The sequence below is a fragment of the Myxine glutinosa genome, chromosome 9, assembly GCF_964187855.1.
Source record: "Myxine glutinosa chromosome 9, kmMyxGlut1.1, whole genome shotgun sequence".
Taxonomy (NCBI): Eukaryota; Metazoa; Chordata; class Myxini; order Myxiniformes; family Myxinidae; genus Myxine; species Myxine glutinosa.
In genome coordinates this window covers 34163360-34187492 of record NC_136269.1, presented here as the reverse complement: position 1 = coordinate 34187492, position 24133 = coordinate 34163360, and the positions used below count along the sequence as shown (strand labels likewise).

The 24133-nt window shown below is 46.1% G+C and overlaps 1 protein-coding gene across 5 annotated transcripts in view; it reads left to right on the top strand.

Annotated features, from left to right (window-relative positions):
* The window catches only part of PARP10 (poly(ADP-ribose) polymerase family member 10), a 91231-nt gene that overhangs the window by 46703 nt on the left and 20395 nt on the right, over nt 1-24133 (top strand). For all 5 annotated transcript variants that reach the window (XM_068129322.2, XM_068129319.2, XM_068129320.2 and 2 more), the window contains exons 9-11: nt 1901-2116; nt 6037-6118; nt 12425-13015. In XM_068129322.2, the coding sequence (XP_067985423.2) occupies nt 1901-2116; nt 6037-6118; nt 12425-13015 (889 nt within the window). The remainder of the gene's footprint in view (nt 1-1900; nt 2117-6036; nt 6119-12424; nt 13016-24133) is intronic.

The window sequence follows — 24133 nt, the reverse complement described above, 5'->3', positions numbered from 1 at the left end:
ACCAAGGCAGTGGCCATATTATTTTATCTTTGTGCCATGGTGGGTGGAATCAAGCAAAAACTGTGGGTGGGGTCCAGCAGCTGTCCGAACAATGGGTGCACATTTCAAAAATCGACCCCAACGAGAATCACAACAACAGTAACAACAACAATGCGGAGCTCTTGTTGACCTGTGCCACGACACAGTTTAAAAGAGTAGGCCTAAGGTCTGGTACCATGGAATTGTAATAAAAAAAATAGAGTACCGAATGAAGCAGGACAGCAAAATAACAACAGTACAGTACTAAAATTGTTATTGCACACAGCATTGTACTGCATTGCAGTTCATGTACTGCAGTGTCAGGACGCACAACATCTGTCAGCAACCCTCTTCTGGTGAAGCTGCCATAATCGAGACTCTGCCCACCTACACTTTCTTTCCTCTTTTTTTCCCACCTCTGGAACAAACTCCCACACTCTTTTCAATCCCACTCCTCCCTCCAGGTCTTCAAAACAGCTGTTCACCACCATCTCATATTTTCCCCCATCCAAACCTTGATGTTTTCTACCCCCGTTAATCCGCCCGAATCTACCTCCTTCAAATTCCGTTTTCTTTTCCTGAAAGTCCTTGTATTGTCCATCTTGATTATCCCATGTACCCGCCCCAGCCCTCTCTTTTCCGCAGATCTCCCGATGTCCCTATTTCGTACTGTTGTGCTTCCCTCTCCCCCCCCCCCCCCTCTTGTCTCCAGCCCCATTTATGATATGTTCTATGTGTTAGCTCTTACACGAGCCTCGACTAAGTATACAAAAAAAAAGAAAAAAAAAAGTATCATCTAATTTCTTTCATATTGATCACTGATAATGTCCTAAGTGAATGCACTGACTACTGTTGTGGCATTGTATAAACAGACACTGACAATGTTATGTTTGGGTTAAAGCTACTACTGGCGAGTGCTGGGATTGGTGAAAGGATTGGCGGCGCGTTTGTGTTGAAAGTATTGATACTATGCGCTGGAGTTAACGTCCTAGTGAGGGAAGGGCATAGCCCTTGAGTTAGTGCTGCATTTGTGCTGTGCTTGGCCATGTTGATTAATGATGGAGTTTACGTTAACCTGAATACCATTCTGCATTCTGTGCAATTTCATCGTTCTCCTCTGTTGTGTAAATTTGCTTCCCTGTTAATCTTTCAGTTTTATCTGATTGCAATCGAGTCTGCCTGAAAGTTCCTGGTAACACCCTTCATGTATCGATTTGTCCTACGTACGTGTTACTTGTGATGCAATTATTGGGCCTTTGTTACCTTTGTGTTTTTTTTTTACACGTCTGTCTCTCTGATTGTTTGTCTGTGAGCAGAATATGTATTTCAAAAAGTTGTTGATGGTTCATGATAACACTTCGTGAATGAGTTGGGTATGTGACAAGACCAAGCCGATTAGATTTTGGTTCATGTCCAGATCCAGATCCAGATGTAGATCTGGCCTATCAGTGGGATACAAATCGTAAACTGTCCATCCTGGTGGAGGTTTGCGCTCTATTGAGTGTCATTACAGTTCTGAATTGCAATTGGTTGATTCAAATTTACTGCAATGCAGCAAACGTGGACGTCACCAAACACTAACATTTACATGTGGTGGAAAAAGCACCACGTTTTGTGGTAGCTTGTATTACAAATTATCTTCCTTTATCTTATGATGTGTTGTGATCAATAAAATTTCTTTCAAAAGTGATAAAAATGATAAATGGCGTTTCCAAGAACGTGCCGCAGCACATTGACCCCTTTAGGTCGGCCGAGAAGCGTACTCCCGCCTGTTCCCGCTGGTTTTATCAAATTATTCACAGTAGATGTCATAAACAAAGGTACTTTTGCTTCTCGGCTGTTGTTGACCCCCGTGCCTGACCACTTTGCCCACTTCTCTCAGGTGTGCGGAGTGAAATCTCGCTGCGAGGCCGGATGTGAATTGCTGCGCGGTCTTCTTTGTGCTCTGGTCGTTCGGCCCCTGCGACTGCAATACCCGGGACTCGGCCGCCTGCTCGCGCTCGATCCAGGCATGGATCTGCTGAAACGTGCAGAATCTGTATTCTTCTGCAACGTGAGCATAGAACAGGGAAACAGGTCCGAGGAGACTGCTGACATGGTAAGGCACAATGCCAATAGCAAAACAACTCGTTGTGAATCGAAACATTGGTGTTGTAGTTGACTCGAGATGAGGATTTCGTTTGAAAGGTTGCATCACATCAAAGGTTACTCGATGACGTTAGCAATTATTGCATGAATGAATGAATGAATGATCGTTTTAAAGGCCATTTTCCCTGCTAGAGCGGGGGTTAGCCTTGCGGGCCGCATGACAATCATGGTTCCCTGTTTTGAGGCAATGTTTTTATGGCCGGATGCCCTTCCTGACGCCAACATTTAGTCGCCTCTTACGATGCGCAGGAATACGGTGTACCTATTCTAAACCGGGGTACACACCGTGATCATTCATCCCAGCAAGCTGGTACTCAATTTGCCGACCTCAGAAGGATGACAGGCTGAGTCAACCCCCCTGGCGTTAATTCAGTGATCGACCGGGATTCGAACCCAGGATCCTAGGATCCCAAGCCGGCACCCTAACCGCTAAGCCAACACCAGGCATTGCATCTTGGATTAAAATAGGCTAATTAACATGTTCTCTTTTTTGTATCATTTGGAGTCTAAGACAATAGTTTCCTAAAAAAAAAGAAAGCTATTGCTGCCATGTTAACTACAAATTATCATGCTGTTCTCACTAACACACCTCCAGGAAATGCCCATCGCCTGCCACCTTGAGGTAGAGAATTATTTTACATTCATACGTCTGCCTAATGTATACGCTGGAGATAATATCAGTTTTGCATATCATATTCAAATCCTATCTGCGGATTCTTTGTGTGAGAGACAGTTTTTTTTTTTTTTTTTTTTTTTTTGTATACAAGATCGAGGCTCGTGAAAGAGCTAACATTAATCACACAAAAAGACAAACCGACACACAAAACACAAAAAACAAGGGGAGCGGCAGACAAGATGGGGAGAGAGGGGGAAGGACACAAAAGAGAGGGGGAAGAGGGGGAAGGACACAAACACAACATTTGAGAGCAGGGACATCGGGAGGACTTGGGGGGAGGTGGGAGAGGAATAAAACATATGAACACTGCAAGGACTCTGGGGTGAATTACCGGGGGTAGAAAAGATCAAGGTTTTCGATGGGGGAAGATAAGAGATGGTGGTGAACAGCTGTTTTAAAGACCTGGAGGGAGGAGTGGGATTGAAGGGAGTGGGGGAGTTTGTTCCAGAGGCGGGAGAAAAGGGGAATGAAAGAGTGAAGGTGAGCAGAGAGCCTAGACTTTGGCAGTTTAACCATAAGAGGGTTGCAGGCAGATCTTGTGCGACCTGAAGGAATATTGGGGGGACAGAGCACAGAGAGAGCTGGGGGAGCAAGGCCGGAGAGGAGTCGGTAGAAGACAGAAAGACCACCAACCTGCCTGCGGTGAGTGAGTGAAAGGCCCTCGGTGTTGACTACATCGCAGGAGATTCCAATGATTCTGAAAGCTTTGGCCTCAACAGCGTGAAGCCGAGCAAGGTGTGAGGCAGGAGCACCAGCCCAGAGGGGAGAACAGTATTCCATTGAGCTGCGGATGAAAGCCTTGTATGTGGTGAGGAGCTCAGGTGTGCCAAGGAAGGACTTCGCACGATGGAGGATGCCCAGTCGGCGACTGGCTTTGGAGGCCAGCTTGGAAATGTGGTTTTCCCAAGAAAGATCATGGCAGATAGTGAGACCCAAAAGCTTGAGCGACAGAACTTCTTGGAGAGGATTGTTGAGAAAGTAGATGGGAGGGTTGTCCAGTCGGTCCTTTCGGAGAGACATTGTAAGAGTGTGAGATTTGTCAGGATTGAAAGACATGTTCCACTTGTTTGACCAGTCTGTGATTTTGTCCAGGTCTGCAGAGAGTGAGGAGGCTGCAGACTGCCGATCTGAGGGATGAGGAATGGAGCGACAGAGAGTAGAGTCGTCAGCAAAGAGATAGAGAGGATTTTCAAGAGAGTCAGAGAGATCATTGATGAAGACCAGAAAAAGCACAGGGCCCAGAACACTACCTTGGGGAACTCCAGCCTGAACAGGAAGAGGAGATGAGAGAAACCCATTCAGGGCCACACGTTGACTACGACCAGAGAGGAAGTCCACCAGCCATGCGTGGAGATTTCCATGGATACCAAAGGAGGAGAGTTTGGTGAGTATTTTATTCAGTCAGTCAAAGGAGGAGAGGTCAGTATTTTATTACGCAATGTAAATCTTTGATCTTCTCAATCTCGCTCATCTCTGACAACCAGTTTGACTTCCTACCTTTCCATTCTACCTTGGATATGTTACTACTTCAGACAAAGTCGTTGATTGATGTTCTGAACCACAAACGAGAGGTTGGGGCCATGTCTTGGGATGCATTTCGATTCTTTGATACTGTCTGGCATCCATCCTTGATATTCATGTCGTCTTCCTTTCGTACTCTGGGCCCCCTGCTCAACTGGTTGTCTGGTGTCGTTTCCTATGATCTTTCTCTTCAGGCTGGCGTTCCACAATGCCGTGTCTTCGGACCGACATTATTCATAATCTGTATTAATGATCTATTTGATTCTCTTGAAAAGCAACTTTACCATTTTGCCGATGACTCCACCCAGCGCAGAATAATACTGTATATCACTCTTGTGAAAGAATGATATACAGTGAATGAATGAAAAATGGCCTCTAAAGGTGGTTATTTTTTTATATATACTCTTGTGAAAGACTACCCACTACTGTTTCCCTTTTGTCAGACCTGGACATGATCTATAAGCTGCTGGTAAGTTATTTGGGACATGGCGTTCGACTCTGGGAAGTCGCTCACACACTCTCTCTCTCTCTCTCTCTCTCTCTCTCTCTCTCTGCAAAGATCAGCAATCAAACTATCCAATATACTTATCCAGACAGCTACTGCAAGAGGAGCAGACCCCAGAACCCCTTGGCCTCACGATCTGCCTCAACCCTTCATGGAAGGATCATGTCACCAAACCAGCATCGTGTTTGTTTCCGTCTGGTTGTTCTCTGTAGAGTTAATTTATTCCTGAGCAGCACAACACTCTCTGGGCTGGTCTCCTGCTTTCCACCGTGCTCCTCTTGAGGTGGTCCAAAAGAAGACCTTCCATGTTATTGGTTGACAATGACATTGTTGACAGTGCATTCCCAATGGCTGTCACTCTTTCACTGGCAACAATAGAATGGACTCTCTTATTTTATATGAGCTTACAACTAGCCTTGCTCCTCCTGTGCTCTGCTCCCTCTGCCCTGCCCAGGCTACCCCATGTGTCAGGCATTCCTCAAGAAATCCTCACCTGCTCACCATCCCAAAATATGGGCTGGTTGCTCACCTGCATTCATCTGTCCTCTTAAGCCCTCTGTGCTGGTTGTCTTATCGTCCTCACTTCTGTATTTCAAATGCGCTGCCCATTACTACCTCGTGTAGTAATGCTCACCCTGATTCCTTCCCATTCTGCTCCTCTCTGGGCCATTGTTACTCTCTCCACACCTTATACCCCAGATACACCCCCAAGTCACCATATATCTTGGTAGGTTGTAAAACTTCAACCATTTGTCATATAGCTCCCCCAAGTCTCCACCCTGGTGTAAAAAATATATATATATAATAATAATTAAACTTTCAACTTACAGCTGGCTTCTAGATGCCAAACCTCAAAGGGTGAAACTGCTTTCCTTGGATGATATCTTTAACCTTTGCAGTAGACTGTAATTATTGGCCTCAAGGTGGCGTGGTAGTCGAGTCACTTCCTGATTTATTTTTATTTTTATTTTTTTATCGCATGGTAAAGGTGTATGTATGGCTGCAGTTGGTTTTCTTCTTAATGTAAGGCATTGCATTTAATATGCCTTTTTTCATCAAGTAGAAGCACAAACATCCCTCATCCAAGGAACTGACCTTTATTGTTATAATCTTTATTTGCAGTGAGGTGACCTGCTCCCCTTGACTGTAATATCTCGTTTCTTTTTAGGTGAAATATGTTGAAGATTCTGAGGATTTGCCACGGTTCACCATGGAAAGAGATGCCATGGAACGGTCTTCTGAATCACAAGGCATGACCCCATCACATTACACGTCAGGTTAAGAGACATTTGTGCTCCTGTCATAGTGGCAGCAGTTGTAAATAACTTGAGGTTTCTTGTGCAAGAGTGTGTTTGCACGTAACTGCTATCTGGGTGTCCTCGTTTGAAGGAAGGGTAGGATGTATGACCCAGACAATTTGGCAGAGATTGTTTAGGTATGGCCTCCGGTAATATTTTGAAGGAAGAATTTTGTGAAACTTCCAATAAAACGTTTTACTGGTTTGGCTTCCTGACGGGGTAACTCCCCCAGAAATGGCATTGTTTTATTAAGTCCTCCCCCCCCCCCCCCGTGTGTGTGTGTGTGTGTGTGTGTGTGTGTGTGTGTGTGTGTGTGTGTGTGTGTGTGTGTGTGTGTGTGTGTGTGTGTGTGTGTGTGTGTGTGTTAGTGTTATAATGTTTTTACCATTTGAGCATTTACCATGAAATTTTCAACAATTCCTTACTATGAGAATATTGAGAAGACTAATTGATAAATGGGTCAAAAGGGCAAAGTCTCAGTGAGTACAAATCGGCCTTTTCAGTGCGTCAAGCATGAGACGTCCGAGGTTTTCTTTTTTAATCGCTTCCGTGTTTTTGCATTTACCAGTTTTGGGGGGCCTATGTACTCGTTGACTACCTGCTATGTAATTTTGGGCAACCACTATAAATGTATTCTACTGGGTCCTACTAATCGGAAAAATGATGTTGCCATTTTTTTCTGTTGACCTTTAGTGACCTTGACTCAAGAAGGTCAAAGTTCAAACATCATTACAATGACCATACTTCATCCAAAGTATATCAACCTGGGTACCAAAATGTGGTAAATTTCACAAGGAACATTGGTTATTTACATTTGTTTCGTCATTTGACCTTTTGTTTTTTTGCAATATGCAAATGAGCTAATTAGAGACAAAAATATGCAGAATTAGCATACCCTATTAAACATATCTCCTGGTTATACATATAATGGCTGGTACATCCCGTCTCCAGAAAATGTTAATTGTTTAGTAATTAATCACAAATGTATCCTGGGTCCTATTAGCTGACTGATGTTGTTAATATTTTTGTGACTTGTGACCTTGAACTAAGGTCAAAGTTCAAAGAGCATATTTTGGCCACAATTCTGCATTACCATGATTGTGTTCCTATGTGCATCTAATGGTTATTGTTGACACACATTGTAAATTTTTTTGCACTGAGTAAGCTGGAAACATGTTTTTGCTTTTAGATTAGCTTCTTATATTGTTCACAACAAAGGATCTTCATAATCTTCTTGTTCTTCATCAATCCCAAAAGCATGTCCGTGGTCATTGTTAGTACAGTTGTCATCATCTGCACCACACACACACATCTCTGGGCAGTTCATATTCTGTGATCTGCAAGAGCAGTGAGAGCTGCATTTTGTTGTCGTACATCCACACTTAACTAGGTTAGTGATGGCATATGGGGCAGGAAGTTGCTTTGTTGAGATGGCCACCAGACCATCACCTTCCACTTTCCACCCAAAGTCTGCAGCAGGTGGGAGCTGTGGATCAGGCATGTAATCTTGGTTCCACACCATTGCTTGGTAGTGGGCACGCGCGATAGCTTCTTCCAAAGCTCCTCGACTAGGCGGCAACTTTTGAGCTTCTGATTGTTTCTTTGTGAACAATCTCCAGCGGAGGTCGCCAACATTGGTGATGGATGTCCCTGGCTCGTACAACTCACAAACAAACTCTTCTAGAGCTGCAATTGTTTCTGCTGATGGTCCATTACGATTACCAAGAGATGCAAAGGCAGATACCACATCAGGGGAAGATTTCATCAGTGCATGCCAGCAGCTAAGCTTACCCTGGCAAATAAGGTCATAATAAGGTTAGTTAATATCAAGAACATGTCAACAGAAAACAATAAGCAACATATTTTTCCAATTTAGGATCCAGCAGAACACATTTGAGATGGTAACTAATGATTGGCATTCAATAATAATGCGAAGTGGTGGGATTTACGTGTATGGTGAAGACTATATGTTAATTATGCATATTTTTTCTCTAATTAGGTCATTTGCTTATTAATTTGCATATTGCAAACATCTGAGAGGGCAATGACAAAACAAATGTCATAATCAATGTTCCTTGTGAAATTTGCCACATTTTGGTACCAATGTCGATATACTTTGAATGAAGTATGGTCACTGTAATGACGTTTGAACTTTTACCTTGAGTCAAGGTCACTAAAGGTCAACAGAAAAAAATGGCGACATCATTTTTCCGATTAGTAGGACCGAGTAGAATACATTCATAGTGGTTGCCCAAAATTAACATGAACTGCACACGAACTTGAAATTGAGTACATAGGCCCCCTCACTACGATAACATTTTTACCAATTGAGCTTGTGTCATAAAATCTTCAACAACCCTTTATTATGAGAATATGGAGAACACAAATGAATAAAATGTATAATTTGTTTTAACTGTTGTTTTCGTCAAGTTTAGTTTAAGTACAAAACTGATGCGGATAGGCTTTGCATTTTGGGATGCTTTCTAGTTACCTCCACCACTGAAGTTGGATGGAGGCTTTGTTTTCACCCCCGTCTGTTTGCTGGTGTGTTTGTCTGTGAACAGGATATCTCAAATAGTTATGGACGGATTCTGACGAAATTTGGTGGAGAGGTTGAGCAGAGGACAAGGACGAAATGATTAGATTTTTGTGAAGATCTGGATCCAGATCTGGCTGCAATAATTTTAAAAGTGATTCTTTACCATTGAGAGAAAGGACCAAAAACGATATACAGACTTGGCATTTAATATGGAATATTTTTTTGTTGGGGTGAACGTACTTTTCAAGATGTCTTAGAACCAAAAGTTCATTGGAATTATGTTGAAATTATTCTAGATTTTGTTAATGTGACCTTTAAAAGAAACAAAAACCACATTTGACATTTCGAAACAAATAAATTGATCCTTGAAAGTGATGTAAACTGATATCGAACTCAATTCATGGACAGTACTGTGTTAAACTTCTGTACGTTTTCCAGAAGTATCTCTTTATTTTGCACATTAGCCAAATTTTTTTTTAACAAAAACAAAAGTTAAATTACGACTGGGATTACGGACAGTAAAATTACAGTACAGTACTTTGTGTAACCCCGACGAGCATTCAGGAGAGCACGTACACGTCGAGGCATGCTGTTCACGAGATTTGCCAAGGTTTGGACAGGAATCGCTTGCCATGCAGTGACAATAGCCTGCTGCAATTCACGCACAGAGGTCGGCTGCTGGTCCAAGTGGTCGATTTGCGCGTTAATTCTGCCCACAAGTTCTCTATCGGATTCATATCCGGGGACATGGCAGGCCACGCCATATGCTCTACACCACGGTCAGCAAGAAAGTGTTCGATCATGCGAGCACGATGAGGCCGTGCATTGTCATCTTGGAAGACAAAGTTTCCTCGAAAGGCTGCACGAGCAAATGGAAGCAATGTTTCTACCAGAATGTCCCTGTACTTGAACTGGTTCAGGTTTCCATTCAGAACAACAAGGTCAATTTTGCCCCCTGCATGAAAAGCAGCCCAAACGGTCACCCCACCACCTCCAGCTTGGACTCTTGGCACTATACAATCTTTGTTGTAGGCTTCATGCACTTGTCTGCGCACTCGGACGTGGCCATCTTGACGATAGACCAGAAATCTAGACTCGTCACTGAAGATCACGTGATTCCAGTGTCCTGGCTGCCATTGGTGGTGCTCTCTGGCCCACTGCAATCGGCGCTGGTGGTGTTGTCTGGTCAGGCGTGGCTTTCTCAGGGGACGCCTGGCACGATAGCCTGCTTGAACCAGTCGTTGGTTGACTCACCTTCTGGATACAGGCACATTTGTCAGTTGCTGCCACTCAGCCCTAAGCCGATTAGCTGACTTTGTGCAGCCATTGCGGACTAACCGGTGCAGCTGGCGATCATCCCTCTTTGTGGTTCTGTGGGGACGTCCTGGCCTCGGTATTGGAGTAGGGACACCCCTCTGAGCATTTCGTTTCAGGATCTTTGACACCTGACCTTGAGTGATGCCATACTGCCGAGCAATAGCACGCTGTTTCATGCCATAATTTCGTAAAGCCACCACTCGATGACAAACAGTATTGTCGAGTTGACGGACCATCTCCAGAGGAAGCGGCAATAACTTTTTGAGAAGTGCAGCAGTTGTTTTCCACTAATACAGAACGCAACAACCCTTGTATACCCGACTGTGAAGCCAATCATCAAATGCACCTGTCCGTACATTTTGCCACGCCACCTGTGATATAATCCTGTTGTTGACTTCTTGCTGCGGCAGACAATCAGTGACATGGTTCTTTTAACAAATAAATCACCAAAGTGTAAAAGAAACTCACAGATTGATATACTGAGTTAAGAAAGTAAACCCAAGTCAAGAAAAAAAAATAATTCCATATTAAATGCCAAGTCTGTATAACAGGATATCTCAAAAAGTTATGTGCTGATTTGGACGAAACGTGGTGGACAGCTTGGGTGTGTGAGAAGGACGAATTGATTTGATTTTGGTGAATATCTCGATGCGATAATTTTTTAATTCTCAAAGTGATTCTTCACCATTGAAGGATGGGACTACAAATGATATACAGCACAATATCTAAATAATTTTTGGATGGGTTATGACAAAACTTGGTGGATGAGTTGGGTACGTGATAAGAACAAGCTGTTTTGATTTTGGTTCATGTCCGCATTCAGATCCGGCCTATCGGTGGGATACAAATCATAAACTGTTCAGCCTGGTGGAGGTAGGCACCAGAAGCAGTACAATACTATACATAGTTACATGGTGATCATTTGTGTCCGCTCCAACTTCTGAGCCCCGAAGACTATAAAGTTGTTTTACTGCCTAAAGCCTTCGCGTGTATATCCCGAATAAAACCACTGGCTTTAAAATTATTCCCTCCAGCAGTTCCTGTGGGCGAAGTAACCAGGAAGGACTTCTTTTTTTTTTTGCTCCGATGAGAGTTAACACTGGAAACATCAGCTTCCCCTCGATTTCCCCCACTGCGATTAGCAAATTTCCCCCACAAACCAACGTCCTGGTGATTTCATCCGTAGCTCATACTTAGTCCCTCAAGATATATTGGGAAGATGTTTGCTGTGCTGAGTGGAATAATAATATTTTTTTTTTTTTAGTATTTAAAAAAAAAATCATCATCAATGGATAATTAGAGCGTAGTTTTGTTGTTGTTTATTTTGTTTGGGTTTTTGTTAGAACGAGCTTGACTCGGCGCACTCCGCGTGCCTCACCACACGTCGTTTCAGAAGGATAAGCATCTTTGACCATTTCGGTGTCTTCAGGGTCTTTTGGTTCTTCAGTCTTTTGGTTCTTCATGGTGCTTTGGGTCTTCAGGGCCATTTGGGTTTTCAGGGTCTTTTGGATTCTCTGGGCCTTACAGGGTCTTTTCGGTCTTTGGGGTCTTTTGGGTCTTTGGTGTCTTCAGGGTTTTTTTGGGTCTTTAGGGTCTTTTGGTTCCTCAGGGTCTTTTTGGGTATTTTTGTTCTTCAGTGTATTTAAGGGTCTTTTGGGGTCTAAAGTGTACTTAAGGGTCTTCGGGGTGTTTTGGGTCTACGGGGTGTTTTGGGTCTACGGAGTGTTTTGGGTCTACGGGGTGTTTTGGGTCTACGGGGTGTTTTGGGTCTACGGGGTGTTTTGGGTCTACGGGGTGTTTTGGGTCTACGGGGTGTTTTGGGTCTATGGGGTGTTTTGGGTCTACGGGGTGTTTTGGGTCTACGGGGTGTTTTGGGTCTTCGGGGTGTTTTGGGTCTATGGGGTGTTTTGGGTCTTCGGGGTGTTTTGGGTCTTCGGGTGTTTTGGGTCTTCGGGGTGTTTTGGGTCTTCGGGGTGTTTTGGGTCTTCGTGGTGTTTTGGGTCTTCGTGGTGTTTTGGGTCTTCGGGGTGTTTTGGGTCTTTGCGGTGTTTTGGGTCTTCGGGGTGTTTTGGGTCTTCGGGGTGTTTTGGGTCTTCGGGGTGTTTTGGGTCTTCGGGGTGTTTTGGGTCTTCGGGGTGTTTTGGGGCTTCGGGGTGTTTTGGGGTTTCAGTGGTCTTGGTGGTCTCCAGGGTCTTGAGGGATTTAAAGGGTCATCTTAAAGTGTATTTGGGGTGTTAAATATTTTTGAAGAAGAGGAAGAAACGTTTTGGTCGCATATAAACATACATAACCATATATGTTTGCTCTATTATAAGATTGAGTACAGTACCTTCTCTTTCGAATCAAAACTGTATTTGTGCTTACAATATTGTTTTTTTTCTTTCTTTTCTTCTTCTTCGTAGTTCATCAACTGCAAGGTGTCCACCAACATGGGCTGCAGTTAGCAAAGCAGTACTTGATGTCAGATTCGTGTAAGGAAGGAAATGTTGACGAGGAAGCTCAGTTTCTTCTTGCTATCCAGTGCTCCATGGACTTTAAGCAAAATGAGGACAGTCTTCAAATGGCTCTTGAATTGTCTAAGAATCAGGATCAACTTGTAGTCGATCTTCAGAATTCTGTTAATTTGACTTCAAATGGACCTTCAGAAGAAGAGGTTTCACAGAGTGATCTGGCTGCATCTCCTAGAAAAATGTGTCGACGGTCTCCGAGCGGCTATCATCACTATCTCAGCACAGCCAATACAGACGATGTGGTGCTCCTTATTTGTGCCGAAACACCAGAGGTTGTGACCCTTGTGATGGAGTTTTTGAAAACCGGTGTGAATGACTTGTTCCATGAAATTGTAGTGGAGAATGATTGCCTCAACCGACTGAATGAGGTGCAGAAGACACGAGTGGAGATGATGGCGCAGCGTCACAGCGCTGAGTTGACTCTGAATGGATCCAAAGCAACAATCTACGGTTGTCCGCTCTTCACAACTTCCACAGTAAAAGGTAAATGATTGCATGATGTTAGCAGCTTATGTGGTGGCACTGAGTAAAGGATAAATTAATCCTTGGTATTGTTACATATTTATGTGAATGTATGTGGATTACCATTCAGGTCTTTGCTTATCCGTGTGTAGTATATTAAGGGTGGTTGTGATTGGAGGGTCAGGAGCCCTTCTGAACCAGTGGCCGGAAACGGAAGTGACCGGAAATGGAAGAAGAAAAGACACGAGGGGAAAAAAGGACGGTTATTATTCTTCCTCGCCCCGCTCCGACAAAAGGTGGGATCGATCAACCTTGCGCTGCGTGAAACAGCGGCGTTCCGAAGCCTGTCTGGCGAGAGGAATTACCGGAACGTGTACCGGCCCGGTGGAGACGTCAAGTTGACGTGGGGCCGTGCATCGAACCCGCGTCTGGCCTCGTTCGCGGACCGTCCAAACAGACGCGTGCGGGTCGCACGTCGGGGCCTAACGCGCCTTGCAAGCGGCGTGGGGTTTGGCTTGCTTTACCGTATCCGCTGCGCGTGGCCACGAGGGGCTGCAGCCACGGTGCCTGGTACGATACCTGCCCGGTGGAACCACGTCCACCCGGGGTTCGTTCTACCGCCCGAGTGCGGTGACGGCGACCATCATCTTGGTCAGGAGGGGCCCAGAGACATTGTGCGAGACCGAGACCAAAAGGGTGTCGTGAGTACTCACCGGGACACACGTATATAAGATGGCCATCTTACTCATAGGAAAGTGCTTGTGAATTGGGAATTGTTGACGGTTGTATAGGGTTGATTGCTCGGGGAAAATCTCCGTGGTTGTGTCATTGCAATTGTATGGTCATTCCCATTGAAATATATCCTTGAACGTCAGTTGTCTCCTGGGGTGAAATTCATATGGATTGCGTGGCGAGAGCGCATATTTAATACAGCTTTCTGGCGAAGTTCCTCCTCACGGTCCGGGGGTCACCGAGACCAGGTATTCACCGAGGGGACCACGTAACAGAATTGGGGGCTCGTCCGGGATTTAAAATTGTATAAAATAATAAAATAATATTTTTTTATTAATTAAAAATTATTAATTAATTATTAATTGGTAATATTTTTTTTTGAGAAATTGGGGTAAAGTCTTGGGTGAAGGTTAACAGGTGTTAACGATAGGCACCATGGCGTTTGTGGCACAGAACTTTGGGGTAACCCCGAGTGAGGCACAGTTCCGAGCGTTGCTAAAGTCGGACCTCTTGAAATTGGCCAAACATTTTAACTTGGAGGTCCGAACTAATTTGAGGAAGGCAGAGTTGCAGGCCACGGTGATACAATCTATGGTGGGATTAGGAACATGGGACGAGTTAGCCTGGGAGTGGCTACCCGAAGAACCAGAAGACGTTGAGCTCCGTAAACTGGAGTTGCAATTACGGAGCCAGGAACGGATTAAAGAAGAAGAAAGGAAAGCAGAAAAGGAAAGAGCAGAAGAAGAAAGGAAAGCAGAAAAGGAAAGAGCAGAAGAAGAAAGGAAAGCAGAAGAGAGGAGGGAAGAGAAACAAGCAGAGGAAAGGAGAGTGGAACGAGAACTCCAGGAAAGGTTAGAAGACAAAAAAGCAGAGGAAAGGAGAGCTGCAAGGGACCTCGAAGCAGAGGAGAGAAAAGCGGAAAGGGAATTAAAGGAACGTGACATGGAGCTTCAGCAAGAAATCAAATTCAAGGAGCTGGAGTTAATGAGAGAACGGGGAGAGGCACCACCCTTGCTGACGGGGTCGACACCTAACCAGAAAACCTGGGATGTGGGCAGACATGTGAGGCTGGTTCCACCGTTCAGTGAAAAAGAAGTCGCGAAATTTTTTCCACACTTTGAGAAAGTGGCTCGACAATTAAACTGGCCGGAGGAGGCCTGGACCATACTCGTGCAAAGTGTGCTGGTGGGGAAAGCTCAGGAAATTTATTCGGCGCTACCAATGGACCAATGTGCAGATTATGAGGTACTGAAGACGCACATCCTCAAAGCGTATGAGTTGGTTCCGGAAGCTTACAGGCAAAAATTCAGGAATGCCAGGAAGAGGGAGAGTGAGACCCATGTGGAGTAATTCTGTTACGTGGTCCCCTCGGTGAATACCTGGTCTCGGTGACCCCCGGACCGTGAGGAGGAACTTCGCCAGAAAGCTGTATTAAATATGCGCTCTCGCCACGCAATCCATATGAATTTCACCCCAGGAGACAACTGACGTTCAAGGATATATTTCAATGGGAATGACCATACAATTGCAATGACACAACCACGGAGATTTTCCCCGAGCAATCAACCCTATACAACCGTCAACAATTCCCAATTCACAAGCACTTTCCTATGAGTAAGATGGCCATCTTATATACGTGTGTCCCGGTGAGTACTCACGACACCCTTTTGGTCTCGGTCTCGCACAATGTCTCTGGGCCCCTCCTGACCAAGATGATGGTCGCCGTCACCGCACTCGGGCGGTAGAACGAACCCCGGGTGGACGTGGTTCCACCGGGCAGGTATCGTACCAGGCACCGTGGCTGCAGCCCCTCGTGGCCATGCGCAGCGGATACGGTAAAGCAAGCCAAACCCCACGCCGCTTGCAAGGCGCGTTAGGCCCCGACATGCGACCCGCACGCGTCTGTTTGGACGGTCCGCGAACGAGGCCAGACGCGGGTTCGATGCACGGCCCCACGTCAACTTGACGTCTCCACCGGGCCGGTACACGTTCCGGTAATTCCTCTCGCCAGACAGGCTTCGGAACGCCGCTGTTTCACGCAGCGCAAGGTTGATCGATCCCACCTTTTGTCGGAGCGGGGCGAGGAAGAATAATAACCGTCCTTTTTTCCCCTCGTGTCTTTTCTTCTTCCGTTTCCGGTCACTTCCGTTTCCGGCCACTGGTTCAGAAGGGCTCCTGACCCTCCAATCACAACCACCCTTAATATACTACACACGGATAAGCAAAGACCTGAATGGTAATCCACATACATTCACATAAATATGTAACAGTATCATGATTCATTTTTGACAAAATCCTTTTTTTTTTTTTTTACATTAACTTGTTACAGAGATGCAAAAGCCCCATTTCAACCAGATTAACTGATTTTAATGCTCTTATCCTCGCTGATTTTCCCCATAATGATTGAGAAACTAAAATAAAGTTTCCATTTTCTCAATCGACTATAGTAGAGCGGATAGGGGGAAGAATCGTGCACTTTTTGATAAAAGCATCAAACTTGGTACATATCATCAGTAGGCAATTACAAGAAAAAATAGATATAGTGCCATCCAAGTTTTGGCCTATGACGGATGTGGTGGCCATTTTTCAAAATGGCCACCGTCTAATACTAAAATTCCATACAACTCAACAACCAAGAGGCCTAGAATCTTAATTTTGGTGCCTATATTCCGGTTTTTGGGGTCATATAATTCAAAGAAGGCAATCATGAGTATGTGTGATCACGTCTTGTACCACTTTTGGAACATAAGTGCCCTTTTCCAATTTACAGACACACAACATTTGGCAGTCTTTGTATTGCTTTATTTTGTATTGATGAAATATAAGATACCAGTACCATAAATTATACTTATAGTGCTATAAAAAAAATCACAGTCAAAACGAATACGAAGCCAAGTTACTTATTGTTGTAGATACCAATGTGCCATGAGTCAGTTAGGCTTACCATCAAATGTGAAATGCCAGATATCACATGAACTAATCATGGCAAGAACCCCCACATTTGCACAAAGCTGTGCACGGCAGAGCTGCTTTTGTGCATTTGCAGTTTGTTCAACAGCCTTTGGTTACAACCGCATCGAATAAGTTCTCTGCAAAATCTGCTGGCTTCAGGAAGACTGCTCCAAAGAACATCCCAGTTTCCAAGTCATCCCTATCCGTCCGGTTGTGGAGGCGTAGCCTTTGCTTCAAGCACCTGACTCCAGATGTGACCGGTCTGGTATACTGCTCGTCTAGTGTGCTGAAGGAGAGCACCCTTGGTCGGTGGAATGTTGCTCACGTCTCTGCCTTTCCATGTGAATAGGTCGATCCTGAGCTCATCAACATGGTGTTTAGAACTTGTTCGGTCATAAAGAAGTACGACGAATCGCTCCAGAACATCCATAGCAGCATCAACATCTGACATTTGTGGTTGTTCCATCAGCTTTATTAACTCCATTATAACCTCAGCACACATGCTCCATTTATCCCAAGCAGTCTTCTTTCCTCTGCCAGCAAAGCTAGAGGTCGTATCGCACCCAGTAATGGCGTGAAACATTGGAAGTGCAATGGACTTCTCAGGACCAATTTCAGCTGAGATATCATGAGCTGGTACCATGCGCATATGCTTGCCTGTGCCGAACACCACCCATAGAGCATCCAGTGTCACTTGTAGCTTTTGAAATACATACACTGCCAGAACAACTACATCACTGTCCACAGTATGGATGAGAACAGTGTTGTGTTGTTTAGCTGCATCAGCAACATGAAGCATCATACGGCTGTCTGCTTCCTCCTGTGTACAAGGGGCTAAACCTCCCGTGTTTCTTGGCTGGCGACTAACAACATCCTCATTCAGCGTACTGATTACTTGCTTCTCTGTTTGAATGTTGACAACTTCTCTGCTGAGGAATGAGAACAGTTCCTTCTTATTGTCAGAGAGCCGCAATAATTCTTGCCAATTTTTCGGTACTGCAGTCTTTGGCTCAACCCTTCGACATATTCCTTTCCCTCTCTTCTCTCTGGTCTGTGCCTTTAATGAATCTGGCCTGTAATCATCCCAGACAACATCAACTCTCTGAGCTCTTTGTAGCTTAGAATTTACATGTGGCAGAAAGATATTGTGTGCATATTCCTGAAATGTTTTTGCTGCTTCAGGCTTCAACATATATACAATGGCAGGTCCATCTAGCACAACAACTTTGGCATTGAGAGTGTTGTCCTCCTTTTCCGTAAAATGGTACTTACGTTTAAAAGGTGGTACCGTAAGTGACCACACATACTCGATATTGCCTTCTTTGATTTCTATGACCCCCAAAACCTATATAGACACCAGAATTAAGATCCTAGGCCTCATGGTTGCTGAGTTATGTGGTATTTTAGTGTCATGTGGTGGCCATTTTCAAAGATGGCCGCCATAGCAATCACAGGCCAAAACTGGGATGGCACTATATATAATTTTGTTTCTTATGGCCTACTGAATATGTGTACCAAGTTTGATGCTTTTATCAAAAAGTGCACTATTCGTCTCTATATTGCACCTATCCGCTGGACTACTAGGTTCAGGGTAGATATGAAAAAAAACAAGTACAGATACATTCAAAGTACACTGCCCCCATGCCAAATAATTAAATATACTCCAGCGCGGCATTGCCGGTGCGCCCGGCAATACCGCCATGCAACCCATCGAGACTGTATTTGGAGGGAGAGGTGCATAATATTTGATTGATTAATTGCATAATTAAAATCAATAAAACATTGTCATAAAATATTTTCTTAATCAATTGGCTAATAGCATAACTAAACCACGAGTGCTTCATCCGAAGATGTAACTTTTAGAAATTTAATGAAATAAGTCATTAATAAAAAATTTAATAATCAATGATTAATTAATCGATTAATTGATTAATCAATCAATCAAAAATAGCCTTTGCAGCCAAATCACTTGGTCATTGGCATGTCCAAATATCAGCTTTCTAATTCAAAAGGTGCCTGAGATAATGGCCAGAAGAGAAAGGAAATGTATAAGTACTTAATTAATCGCTAATAATTAAATAACCCATCAATTAATTGATTAATTAAAAAACAAAAAATACCGTTTTTGACAAAGTACTTGCTCACAATATGTTATGAAATTTCAGCTCCCTAGCTCAAAGGATGGCTGAGATATCGCCCTGACAAATGAACAAGAAAACAAGAAAGCAAGAAAACAACCAGAGTGAAAACAGTACTCGCTTTCAGTGTGCGTCATTGCCGAGCCCCCTTCAGTGCCCGGCATTGATGTTATGCAGCGCCTAGAGATGGCATAGGAAAGGTTCTGTGTACAAAAACTTCCCTGAAATACAGTACCTTCAGAAAGTATTGTTACGTTTATGGGGGTAGCTAATGAAATACCTTGGTCCAGGTAGAAGTGTATAGATTACCATGCTCCGAATGTTGTGTTAGAACACCTTGATGGAAATAAGTCAGCTCCTTGTTTTCGGCATAAGTGTATATTTGTCTCTATGCGAGGGGTGGAGCAATGCTAATTAGTTAGGGTATAAGGGTAAATTCCCTGTGTGTAAATTGCCTCTGTGGCTTTCCCTTTGTTCCTTATGACATATGCAACACCAGCCATGCACTCCGCACATACACTAAATAAAGCTACCGGATGTGGACATTCGAACACTACCACTGACGCCATCAGCCGAGTCATCACAAGGGCCGTGAGGCCCTGCCCCGAGAGGAGATGATTGGTCGTAGCCGTGGAGTGATGCGGTGGGACTCTCTGATTGAAGCACGCGCGGACGTCATCATGGAATGTTCAAGCACCAGGAGTAAAAAGAACATGTCCCCGCTTGTCCCGGCATTCTCTCTTGGCTCTGGATTTTATAGTGTGCCGTCGCACGCCCCACTCTTGGCTCTGGGTTTTCATAGTGTGCAGTCGTACGTCTCTCTTGGCGCTGGGCTTCCTTACGAACGGACGCAGCTCGTGCACTCTGACTCTTAGTTTGTGGCTGGCATCGTGGGCAGTCGGAGTTCGTGACACTCTTGGCGGACGCTTCCTTCTCTTGTCTCACCTTGGTGCTTTGTGGAGCGGACGGCGAGGAAGGATTGAGGGCCTGCTCGCTTCACACTCGGCAGCTAGCGGGTCAACGGACTTCGCGCCAAGGCGTATGTTTTCCCACTCAGGGACACGGGATCTGTGACGACCCCGGGATGGTCACGGACACCAGGCGGAGTGCAGGCCAACGCACCACACACATTTTTACTTTTGTTTATTAACGCACAGGTTGTAAACCTGGTGCGTTATAGCGTTTGCCTGGGAATTTCGGGCGCTCAAAAGTGAAGCTAGTTTCTGTCACCCATTTCTGTCGCTCATTTCTGTCGCTCAGATGTGTAAACATGACGTCATCAAATCTATATTTATAGGATAGGTTATAGGAGATATATATGTTATAGGATAGGAATATAGGACCCAAATGACCCAGAGGACCCAAATGACCCAGAGGACCCAAATGACCCAGAGGACCCAAATGACCCAGAGGACCCAAATGACCCAGAGGACCCAAATGACCCAAATGACCCAGAGGACCCAAATGACCCAGAGGACCCAAATGACCCAGAGGACCCAAATGACCCAGAGGACCCAAATGACCCAGAGGACCCAAATGACCCAGAGGACCCAAATGACCCAGAGGACCCAAATGACCCAGAGGACCCAAATGACCCAGAGGACCCAAATGACCCAGAGGACCCAGAGGACCCAAATGACCCAGAGGACCCAAATGACCCAGAGGACCCAGAGGACCCAGAGGACCCAGAGGACCCAAATGACCCAGAGGACCCAGAGGACCCAGAGGACCCAAATGACCCAGAGGACCCAAATGACCCAGAGGACCCAGGGGACCCAAATGACCCAGAGGACCCAAATGACCCAGAGGACCCAAATGCCCCAGAGGACCCAAATGCCCCAGAGGACCCAAATGACCCAGAGGACCCAAATGACCCAGAGGACCCAAATGACCCAGAGGACCCAAATGACCCAGAGGACCCAAATGACCCAGAGGACCCAAATGACCCAGAGGACCCAAATGACCCAGAGGACCCAAATGTCCCAGAGGACCCAAATGACCCAGAGGACCCAAATGACCCAGAGGACCCAAATGACCCAGAGGACCCAAATGACCCAGAGGACCCAAATGACCCAGAGGACCCAAATGACCCAGAGGACCCAAATGACCCAGAGGACCCAAATGACCCAGAGGACCCAAATGACCCAGAGGACCCAAATGACCCAGAGGACCCAAATGACCCAGAGGACCCAAATGACCCAGAGGACCCAAATGACCCAGAGGACCCAAATGACCCAGAGGACCCAAATGACCCAGAGGACCCAAATGACCCAGAGGACCCAAATGACCCAGAGGACCCAAATGACCCAGAGGACCCAAATGACCCAGAGGACCCAAATGACCCAGAGGACCCAAATGACCCAGAGGACCCAAATGACCCAGAGGACCCAAATGACCCAGAGGACCCAAATGACCCAAATGACCCAGAGGACCCAAATGACCCAGAGGACCCAAATGACCCAGAGGACCCAGAGGACCCAAATGACCCAGAGGACCCAAATGACCCAGAGGACCCAAATGACCCAAATGACCCAGAGGACCCAAATGACCCAGAGGACCCAAATGACCCAGAGGACCCAAATGACCCAGAGGACCCAAATGACCCAGAGGACCCAAATGACCCAGAGGACCCAAATGACCCAGAGGACCCAAATGACCCAGAGGACCCAAATGACCCAGAGGACCCAAATGACCCAGAGGACCCAAATGACCCAGAGGACCCAAATGACCCAGAGGACCCAAATGACCCAAATGACCCAGAGGACCCAGAGGACCCAGAGGACCCAAATGACCCAAATGACCCAGAGGACCCAAATGACCCAGAGGACCCAGAGGACCCAAATGACCCAGAGGACCCAAATGACCCAGAGGACCCAATTGACCCAAATGACCCAGAGGACCCAAATGACCCAGAGGACCCAAATGACCCAGAGGACCCAAATGACCCAAATGACCCAGAGGACCCAAATGATCCAGAGGACCCAAATGACCCAGAGGACCCAAATGACCCAAATGACCCAGAGGACCCAAATGACCCAGAGGACCCAAATGACCCAGAGGACCCAAATTCTATGTATGTTTCTATGATGATGTATGTTTTGGTGAAAGTACATAATGTGAATACTAGTAGCAATTTTACAAAAACCATGGCATAATTTCAAATCTTGACCCGAGATGATAATTATGCTACATCATAATTTCCATGTGCCAACCTGGGCGGAATCCAAGTGGATTCACTTGACTTGAATTCATGAATTCACCCAAATGACCCAAATGACCCAGAGGACCCAAATGACCCAGAGGACCCAAATGACCCAGAGGACCCAAATGACCCAGAGGACCCAAATGACCCAGAGGACCCAGAGGACCCAAATGACCCAGAGGACCCAAATGACCCAGAGGACCCAGAGGACCCAAATGACCCAGAGGACCCAAATGACCCAGAGGACCCAAATGACCCAGAGGACCCAAATGACCCAGAGGACCCAGAGGACCCAGAGGACCCAAATGACCCAGAGGACCCAGAGGACCCAAATGACCCAGAGGACCCAGGGGACCCAGAGGACCCAAATGACCCAGAGGACCCAAATGTCCCAGAGGACCCAAATGACCCAGAGGACCCAAATGACCCAGAGGACCCAAATGACCCAGAGGACCCAAATGACCCAGAGGACCCAAATGACCCAGAGGACCCAAATGACCCAGAGGACCCAGAGGACCCAGAGGACCCAGAGGACCCAGAGGACCCAGAGACCCAAATGACCCAGAGGACCCAAATGACCCAGAGGACCCAGAGGACCCAAATGACCCAGAGGACCCAAATGACCCAGAGGACCCAATTGACCCAAATGACCCAGAGGACCCAAATGACCCAGAGGACCCAAATGACCCATAGGACCCAAATGACCCAGAGGACCCAAATGACCCAAATGACCCAGAGGACCCAAATGACCCAGAGGACCCAAATGACCCAGAGGACCCAAATGACCCAAATGACCCAGAGGACCCAGAGGACCCAAATGACCCAGAGGACCCAAATTCTATGTATGTTTCTATGATGATGTCAAATGACCCAGAGGACCCAAATGACCCAAATGACCCAAATGACCCAGAGGACCCAAATGACCCAGAGGACCCAAATGACCCAGAGGACCCTTTGGTGAAAGTACATAATGTGAATACTAGTAGCAATTTTACAAAAACCATGGCATAATTTCAAATCTTGACCCGAGATGATAATTATGCTACATCATAATTTCCATGTGCCAACCTGGGCGGAATCCAAGTGGATTCACTTGACTTGAATTCATGAATTCACCCAAATGACCCAAATGACCCAGAGGACCCAAATGACCCAGAGGACCCAAATGACCCAGAGGACCCAAATGACCCAGAGGACCCAAATGACCCAAATGACCCAGAGGACCCAGAGGACCCAAATGACCCAGAGGACCCAGAGGACCCAAATGACCCAGAGGACCCAAATGACCCAGAGGACCCAAATGACCCAGAGGACCCAAATGACCCAGAGGACCCAGAGGACCCAGAGGACCCAAATGACCCAGAGGACCCAGAGGACCCAGAGGACCCAGAGGACCCAGAGGACCCAAATGACCCAGAGGACCCAAATGACCCAGAGGACCCAGGGGACCCAGAGGACCCAAATGACCCAGAGGACCCAAATGACCCAGAGGACCCAAATGCCCCAGAGGACCCAAATGCCCCAGAGGACCCAAATGACCCAGAGGACCCAAATGACCCAGAGGACCCAAATGACCCAGAGGACCCAAATGACCCAGAGGACCCAAATGACCCAGAGGACCCAAATGACCCAGAGGACCCAAATGTCCCAGAGGACCCAAATGACCCAGAGGACCCAAATGACCCAGAGGACCCAAATGACCCAGAGGACCCAAATGACCCAGAGGACCCAAATGACCCAGAGGACCCAGAGGACCCAAATGACCCAGAGGACCCAAATGACCCAGAGGACCCAAATGACCCAGAGGACCCAAATGACCCAGAGGACCCAAATGACCCAGAGGACCCAAATGACCCAGAGGACCCAGAGGACCCAAATGACCCAGAGGACCCAAATGACCCAGAGGACCCAAATGACCCAGAGGACCCAAATGACCCAGAGGACCCAAATGACCCAGAGGACCCAAATGACCCAGAGGACCCAAATGACCCAGAGGACCCAAATGACCCAGAGGACCCAAATGACCCAGAGGACCCAAATGACCCAGAGGACCCAAATGACCCAGAGGACCCAAATGACCCAGAGGACCCAAATGACCCAGAGGACCCAAATGAC